This window comes from Rhinoderma darwinii, chromosome 4, assembly GCF_050947455.1.
Source record: "Rhinoderma darwinii isolate aRhiDar2 chromosome 4, aRhiDar2.hap1, whole genome shotgun sequence".
Taxonomy (NCBI): domain Eukaryota; kingdom Metazoa; phylum Chordata; class Amphibia; order Anura; family Rhinodermatidae; genus Rhinoderma; species Rhinoderma darwinii.
In genome coordinates, this window is record NC_134690.1 from 18,513,196 (window position 1) to 18,522,416 (window position 9,221).

General features: G+C 43.2%; 1 protein-coding gene across 1 annotated transcript in view; it reads left to right on the top strand.

Moving 5' to 3' along the window:
• Nucleotides 1-1,066: 1,066 nt before the first annotated feature.
• The window catches only part of BLK (BLK proto-oncogene, Src family tyrosine kinase), a 55,611-nt gene continuing 47,456 nt past the window's right edge, over nucleotides 1,067-9,221 (top strand). Inside the window, exons 1-4 of the mRNA XM_075863548.1 lie at nucleotides 1,067-1,168; nucleotides 2,057-2,111; nucleotides 4,125-4,218; nucleotides 6,053-6,154. Of these exons, the coding sequence (XP_075719663.1) occupies nucleotides 1,067-1,168; nucleotides 2,057-2,111; nucleotides 4,125-4,218; nucleotides 6,053-6,154 (353 nt within the window). The remainder of the gene's footprint in view (nucleotides 1,169-2,056; nucleotides 2,112-4,124; nucleotides 4,219-6,052; nucleotides 6,155-9,221) is intronic.

Here is a 9,221-nt window from a genome sequence, read left to right on the forward strand (position 1 = left end):
TACTGTTACTGAATAATACCGCCACACCATAACAACATATTACCACCACATAGTGACTGGATAATAACTGCGGTAAAATGTAGAAAATCTGGAAAATAAAACAGTGCTGCCAACATCTAGAAGAATTATGCAGTGTTGGGGTAAAAGAGTTTAATCATCATATAAAACAGTAGCTATGCGTTTTAACACCGGTCCGACGGTTTCATCAGAATGTCCGGAATGTTCTTCATCAGGATTACAGGACGTTTACCATCATCACTTTATCTCCAATATCTACTGTATATTTCTGCTAAACTTCTAAAAACTTTACATACATAGTTGTGAACTGCATGACAAATTTACTTTTATTTCAAAGAGTACCTATAGTAATAATTATTTTGCATAAATCTATAGTAGATTTGAATATATGAAACTTTGTAAGGATTCGTTCACATCTGCGTCAGGGCTCCGTTCAGGGGTTCCGTCAGAGCTTTCCATCAGGGGAACCCATGAACGGAATCCAAACTGAAACAAACTGGAACCATAGGTTTCTGTTTGCATCATCATCGATTTCAATGGTGACGGATCCGGTGCTAATGGTTTCCGTTTGTCACCGTTGTTTAAGGGTTCAATCGTTTTGATGGAATGAATAGCGCAGTCGACTAAAAGGACGGAACCCTTACACAACAGTGACAAACAGAAACCATTTGTACCACATCCGTCACCATTGAAATCAATGATGATGCAAACGGAAACCTATGGTTTCCATTTGTTTCAGTTTGGATTCCGTTGATGGGTTCCCGTGATGGAAAGCTCAGACGGAACCCTTGAACGGACTCCCGACTCAGATGTGACTGAAGCCTTATAAATCCTATGTGGGAAAGTGGCATCTTCCTCAGTCCGTACCTTCCCGCAGCCCGTAGTTTGCATTTTCCTGCCTAAATCCTGTAGATAGATGATAATTGTCGATTTTGGTACAACTTCTGTGTAGAGTTTGGAAGAAAAGAACTTAACCCTAGTAGGAGAATTTTCTTATGTGACTGGAGTCATGCTTTCCATTTATGATATGTTTTCTTTAAATTCAAGGATGGGGGTGATTGGCAGTAAAAAGCTGTCTTGGAAGAAAGATGAACATTTTAATCTGAGTTCTCCTGCTGGCCAATTTTACAAGCCCTCTCATCCGCCAATAGTAAGTTATGTAAATAGATTATTTTGGTATGGAGGTATCATGCTATAGTGATACTAATGCTTAGAATAAAATGGCGAAGGTGGTGCCGGGGCAAGGGGTAAATATGCAACTCACCCAAGAGCAGATCCTCAAATCGGACCTCCCCAATTACTTCTGGGTGAAGCTCTTCAGAACTGAGGAGCCATATAGCAAAATATTGGATGTTATGGACCTAAGATCATTGTCTGGGGTCACGCATGTGGTCAGGTGGCCTATATTAGATATTCAATAGGACCTTTCCTTCTAGGTGTACCCCCCCCTATGTCAGACATAGTACCAGCATATTATCCAAATGATGGTCCTGTTCCCCCACTTGCTACGTGATGGTCCATATGGACGGCCCTTCTCTAGAGGTCCAGTTTTCCAAGGGAGGTCATCAAGATTTATCAAGTTTAGCAGGGCTACTGCGGGAAGAAGCGCATGTCAACAATTTCAAATTTCAGTAAATATTCAAATAAAAAGGGTCAAATGATAAAAAAATAACTAAGGCTTTCTTTACACTTACATGCTTTTCTTGCCGTCCAAAACATTGGAACTCCCGACAGACCCTGTTAAACTAAATATGGCATCGATTGGAAGACAGAACCATCATAACTGTCATGGCTCCATTATGAGCAGAAGCCATGATGCCAGCGTGAACAGGGACCTTTCCGAGTCAGTGATATCATGGGAGTAGCTAGGGGGGGGGGGGGGTCTGGCAGAATATGTGCCCTGGGTGCTCGGTACCAGGGGGGACACTAACAAGACACTTGGCCATGATCAGGGTAGTTCGATACAGGACTAGGGCAGTGACAGAGTCTTTATATATACAGGAGGCCCAGATTGTCTCACACTCCATTCTGATTCCAGGTTCCAGCTACACGACCGCAGAATTGTCCTGCACAAAGTAGAATATCACAAAAAGGTGAGAGATGCTCCACATTCTTACTGATGGCTTCAAAAACTTTCATCTCCAGTAATATGTTTATTTAACCCTTGATAGGATCATAAATATTACCGGGAACCTCCAGGTATTACAAAGCTTTACATTGCTAAAACCCTTAGGCACCTTGTACACGGCCCACGATTGCAGGCATGGCCAGCCGCCGATGGCCGCGGACAACCACCCGCTAATGCAGGTCGTGCTCCCATATAAAGTATGGGGGCACGGTCCGTGAAAAGCAAAATAACGGACATGTCCTATCATTTGCGGTACACTTCTACACGCCGGACACTAACCCGTGAATATACGGGAAGGTGTCCGCGGTCAATAGAAGTGAATGGGTCCGTAATTGCAGACCGCAATTACGGTCTGCAATTACGGATGGTTTTTAAGGCCGTGTGCATGGGACCTAATATGGCACCAGTGGTGATAGGACTTGATAACTATGGAATAGAAATGTATAAATCCCTCATTGTAGTATTTTTTGTCCCATGATGCATTTTACCGCACCTATTACCGCATCAAAATGTAAATACCGCACCGAGAAATGCATAAAAAAACGCATCAATAGGTGCAGTTTTAGCTGTAGAAATACGTCCGTACACCTGCGGTTTTGGTGCGGAATATGCCTTGCGTGCATATAGCCTCAGGGTATGTTCACAAGTAGTGTAAATACTGTAAATTTTCCGAAATGGAAAAACTGCACCACAATTTGGTGCGGTTTTTCGGACAGATACCCTGTGTGCTTTTACGCAGCATATCCGCCCTGTGTGAACATAGCCTAACAGTGAATGCTTAAGGCCCTATTGGCCGCTGCAACGAGCGCCGATCGACGAGAAAGCTCGTTAATCGGCGCTCGCTTGCTCCTGTCACACGGAGCTATGGATGAGGACGAGCGGTCGTTACTCCGATCGCTCCTCCCCATACATTATGCAAAACCCTCTTTACATACCACACAACATCTGAATCACCGTGCATGGGATATTTAATCCATGCAGGAATGGCCACAAAACCTTCCAGAAATACCCATTTTGGGGATAGTTTGCATAAACCCCGCTCTTTTAAGGTCCATTTCACGGGACAATCCCTCAAGAACACGAGCGTATGTGCGGTAGCATCTTATTGTTCTCAGGGAATCGAAGCATTGGGGAGATTTACTAAGCCAATTGTGCCAAAATAGTACAAAGTGTGGGCTAAATGTTGACACGTTGTATGCCAAGCTCAACCGTTTTGAAAAATCTTCATAAACAAGTGCGTGGCTAAAAGGAGACATAAAATACGCCAAATTTATCAGCCATAATTTTTTGCTGTGTTTGTAAGCCAGGCATGAGGCGGCATAAGGAGGAGGATTGTATCTAAAATGCCTAGCAAGTTGCACCAATATCTCATGCCATGTCTGCCATTTTGAAAAAAAAATAAAAAATTTGCAATATTTTCAAATTTTCCCCAACTTGTACATTTTGGTATCCTTGATAAATCTACGTTTTTTTACAACACAAAGTTTAAGGAAATCGGGGCTTATGCAAATTAGATCCAAATGGATCTTTCTTTGTTCTTTTGTGGGTGTTTTTTAGTGGTTTAGTTTGAGGCTTAATGGGATTGTACAGTGTTAGAAAAAAGTTTCTGCTATGTTCCAAAACAGCGCCACACCTGTCCCTTGGTTGTGTGTGGTGTTGCATCTTAGTTCCATTTATTTTAATGTAGCTGAGCTGCAACACCAGACTTAACCCATCGAGGGTGTGGTGCTGTTTCTGGAAGAAAGCCATATTTTTCCAATTCTGTACTCCTTTAAGTGTCCTGCGAGTTGCTTTCTACACCATGCAATGTGTCTCTATGGTCCCAAAGGAGAAAGGAGTGTTGTAGCCGACTAAGAATCTATGGGCCCCCTATTGCCATGGGCTCGTTCCTATTCCATAGTCCGTCCTTGTGGTATTCATCTGACATGTGTCATCTCTATTTTTGAAAAAAAAAATAATATTTGTCTTCTGTGCACAGAAAAGAAATTTGTTGCTGCGTTATATGATTATACCCCTATAAATAATGGAGATCTGGAACTACAAAAAGGGGAGAAACTCGAGCTCCTGTCAGAGTAAGTGTCATTTAGAAAAATTACATTTTTACAATATACCTAAAGTCTCACTGCTCCAGTTCTGACTACGGGGTGTCCCCCATTGATGTCATAAAGGTAACCCCAATGATGTAATCACTGGGGCTACTTTATATGAAGAGCCGTTCTGTGCCCCAGGGCTGTGCCGCCACATTGCCCGATATTATGTCACACTTTTCTATATCGTCCATCGTTAAGTATTTGCATTTTCTGATGTCTAAATGGGCCAATTAAACATTATTTTATTTTACCTGCAAGTCAAGAAACTCTTTTGATGTGTAATTATCTGTAAACTATAAATATGTTGTTGAGATTCATTCACATCTGCGTCGGGCTTCCATTCATGGGTTCCGTCATACCTTTCCGTCAGTGGAACCCATGAACGTTTGTTTCTGTTCCGTAAGGTTTTAGTTTTTTTGGCGGAATCAATAGCGTAGTCAACACCATACGGAACGGAAACCATTAGCAATGGTAGCATTACCATTGAAATCAATGGTAATGAAAACAGAAAGTTATGGTTTGGTTTCCATTCATGGGGTTGCCCTGATGGAAAGGTCTGACGGAACCCATGAACGGAGTCCCGACGCAGATGTGAATGAAACCTAACTTTGTTATGTTTTCACTGTATGGTACTTTTATGTAAGCACTATATGGCACGATATGACTGTATAAAGTGGGCCCTTTATGGTACTGTTATTAGGCACTTTCTGGTTGTATTTAGGAAATATAAGGCACTCCTATCCGGGCCATATTATGGCAGAAATGTTCTAAGTTTTTCTGCTTCCAAAGAAAGGACAGTCCCCGTCCTTCCTCCCACATGTTTGTCCGGGAGCCTCCAGAGACCCTAATCCAGCCCTACAATTGGCCTAACACGCTGATTTTGGCGAAACCAGTCCACTGTCTTATTTGTATGAGGAAGTCCTGACTCTTTTCACCATCGGTGAAAAGAAGGATCAGGCATGAGGGATTTGAACATGCCCGATCCTTTGTACTAGTAGGAGATAAGCCGGTGCCAGAGGTGCTTGGCAGTGGCTTATTCCTCCCTACCATTCGAAAACACATTCAGGTAAATGAGGGAGTCAGTAGGAAATACATTCGGCCAGCAGCTATCTATATGGGCAGAGTTAGACCAATTTGTCTGCTGAGCGCCCCACGGGATTTAGGGTCCCATACACATTAGAGGATAATTGGCCAAACCTGACGATTTTGGCCAGCCCGGCCGACTATATAATGTGTATAGGGAAGTACCGACTGTCCCCTGTCGTGGGAAAGAAGGATCGGGTATGTTGGATTTGAACATGCCCGATTCTTTGTGCCAGTGGGAGATAAGTCGGTGCCAGAGCTGTTTGGCAGTAGCTTATTCCTTCACACCAATTGAAAACACATTCAGGCTCGGCCGAGGTAGGAGTCGAGAGGAATTACATTCGGCCGACAGCTATCTATATGGGTTTAGGCCTATTTAACTAAACATTTTTGCCATAAGCATGCACAGCATGCCCAGCTACTTTATACTCTGCCACATATCGATCCTCTCTATTTTAGATAATTATTACAGGAAATCATAGCTAATAAATGCTGCAATAATTAGGAAGCTGACATTCATTGTAATTTCCTTATTTTCCATGTTATCTACTTGATCAATTTCCTTTAGGAATTGAATGTCATTAATAATTATTAGTACAAATGATTTATTTTTTCATTTTTTTTATTTTTATTTTTTTTTTCTGTTTCAGAAATGTATTGATGATGCATTTAATTATTGTAAAATTAAGTATAAAATAAATGTAAATTCTTAAATATAATATTTTCTGCCTAGTTCCAAAGGAGATTGGTGGTTGGCAAAGTCTGAACGTACGGGCGAAGAAGGCTACATCCCTTGTAACTTTGTGACACATATAAATAGCTTGGAAATTGAAAAGTGAGTAAAACTGTTCCCAAAGACCCAAAATGGGATAATTGTAACGGTCAGCCATAACACACCACCACTGACGGGTGAAGTGAATAACATGATGATCTGGTTACAATCGCGCCTGACAAGGAGTGGGGGGGGGGGGGGGTATTAAGCAGCAAGTGACCAGTCAGTTCTTCCAGTTGATGTGATGGAGGTAGGAAAAATGGGCAAGTGTAAGGATCTGAGCGACTGCGACAAGGGCCAAATTGTGATGTCTAGACGACTGGGTCAGAGCATCTCCAAAATGGCCGGTCTTGTGCGGTGTTTCCGGTATATAGTGGATAGTACCTACCGAAATTGGTCTAAGGAAGTGTTATGGCAGGAAGAAGGGGAAGGGGATAAGTGAGCCCTAATCTACCCACCGCCCTGTCCCTGCCTACTTGCAACGACCCGCCCTAGGCGACGGGGTACAACTGGGCGGCGGTCCCTACGCTGACTAAGTGCACGGGAATACAAACAGGGAACAAGCAAGGGAAGGGGCAGTAGCCCACGGAACACCGCGAGCAGATAAGATTGGTGAACGAGCCAGTCAGAGTCAGGAAGTAACGAAGTATACGAACGCAGAGCAAGGAGCAGGAAGCAAGCCGGGGTCAGAGCGAAGCAGGATAAGCGGAAGCTGTAGCAAGGCTGAAGCAAGGCAGTAGCAGGCTGGAGCAAGGCTGTAGCAGGGCCAGGAAACCAGGAAGAATCACAAGCAATGAGGAAGAGAAAACGGCAGGTATAAATGGACAGGGGGCGGAGCTAACTCCGACTGACCAGGCCGCGATAGGCTCTCCCACTCCTGAGCTGGCCACCCTGATTGGTGGGAGCCGGAGTCAGTCTAAGAGGTCCGGCCTCAGGTGTCGATTGATTAATCCTGGGAGTATCCACAGACGTAGTGCCTGGCAGATCCTTTACACGAAGTTTAACCGGTGACAGGGTCATAGATGCCCCAAGGCTGGGCCCATGTGGTCTGATCCCACAGAAGAGTCACTGTAGCACTAATTGCTGAAAAAGTTACGGCAGCTATGATAGAAAGGTGTCAGAATACACAGAGCATCTCAGCTTGCTGTATACGGGGCTATGTATCCGCAGATCGGTCAGAGCGCCCATTCTGACCCCTGTCCATCGCCAAAAGCGCCAACAATGGGCACGTGATTATCAGAACTGGAGCATGGAGCAACAAAAGAAGATGACCTGGTCTGATGAATCACGTTTTCTTATACATCATGTGGACGGCCGGGTGCGGGTGCGTCACTTACCTGGGGAAGAGATGGCACCAGGATGCATTATGGGAAGAAGACAAGCCGGTGGAGGCAGTGTGATGATCTGGGCAATGTTCTGCTGGGAAACCATGGGTCCTGGCATTTATGTGGCTTTTTTTAAGCAGGATAATGCCCGCACCACACTTCAAATAATCTTCAGGAATGGTCTGAGGAACATGACAAAGACTTCAAGGCGATGACTTGTCTCCAAATTTCCCAGATCTCAATCTGATCGATCATCAGTGGGATGTGCTGGAAAAACAGGTCCGATCCATGGAGGCCGCACCTCACAACTTACAGGATATAAAGGATCTGCTGCTCACGTCTTGTCCCGGACACCACAGGGACCTTCAGAGGTCTTGTGGAGTCCAGGCCTCGATGGGTCAGAGCTGTTTTAACGGCACGAGGACCACCTGCACAATATAGGACAGGTGGTTTTATTGTAACGGCTGATCGGTGTGAGTTGTATATTATTTTCAATGATGACTCTTCCATGTTCCATTATATGTGGTCATTTTTACTTATTTTATTTTTTTTTATAGAATTTCATTGAATTCAATTTTAAATACACATATCATATTTTTATATAAATCAACCTGGAAATTATTATTATTATTATTATCATCATTTTTATTTTTTTTATAGATCCATTTTATTTTATTATACAAACCGCGCCAAAAAAACTTGTCAAAAACGGCCCGAAAATGCCTCCCGTTGATTTCAATGGGAGGCGGGGGCGGTTTTCTCCCGCGAGCGGTAAAACCTGCCTCGCGGGAGAAAGAAGCGACATGCCCTATCGTTTACGCCTCTGACCTCCCATTGACTTCAATGGGAGGCAGAGAAAGCGTATTTTGCTGCGAAAAACGCAGCGAAAATCGGCGTGCAGGGAGAGGAAAATTTTCTTATTTCATTTTTTTCAAAACGCAGCATGCTCTGGGTATGGCGTTTTTTCAGGTGTTTTTTCAGGCGTTTTTCCCATAAGATTCTCTATAGGATTTCAAAACACCATAAAAAACGCATGTATGAAATGACACTAAATTAAAAACGCCACAAAAAAGCAGCTAAAAACGCCATAAAAAAAACCCACTAACACTAACATTTTTAAAACCAGAAAAATTATGCCTGTGATGGCCCTGATGGGATTTTTAACCATGTTTTTTTAGGCGTTCTTTAGGGCAGCCAGATATTATAGTAAAATATAAAAAGCACTACATACAACTGCGTTTTGGTTTGTGGTATTTTTGTGAAGCAATTTTGTGGTCATGTGACATTTCAATAATGCTAAAGTTTTTAGTCACTTTTTGATGCAGATTAAATTGCCAGAAAAATCTCTGCGTGAAAGAGGTCTTAGGCCACGCTCAGATGTAACAAAAAATGTCCGCTGACGATTTTTCGTCAAATTCACGGCAATTACGCAAGGAATCTGCAGCAAAATTTGCAGAATTGACATGGCGGATATGACAGCGGACGTGCCATTGGATCCAGGAGAGGAGACATATAAGGCCTTTCTATATATTTTTTTTTCTTTTAGGTTCCGTTTCTAGTTTTGGCTTAAAAAACGCATTCAAAATCTGCAGAAAATCTGCACTGTGGGAACCCAGCCTTAGGGCTCATCCACACATTGCGGAATTGATGCGTTTTTTCCGTCCCGCATTGCGGATGGAAAATACGCAGCAGAATACAATAGCAGCAAAGTGGGGGAGATCTAACAAATCTCATTCACGCTGCTAAAAATTCCGTGCAGAAATTGACCTGCGATGTGTATTTTTCGTACCGCAGCACGTCATGCC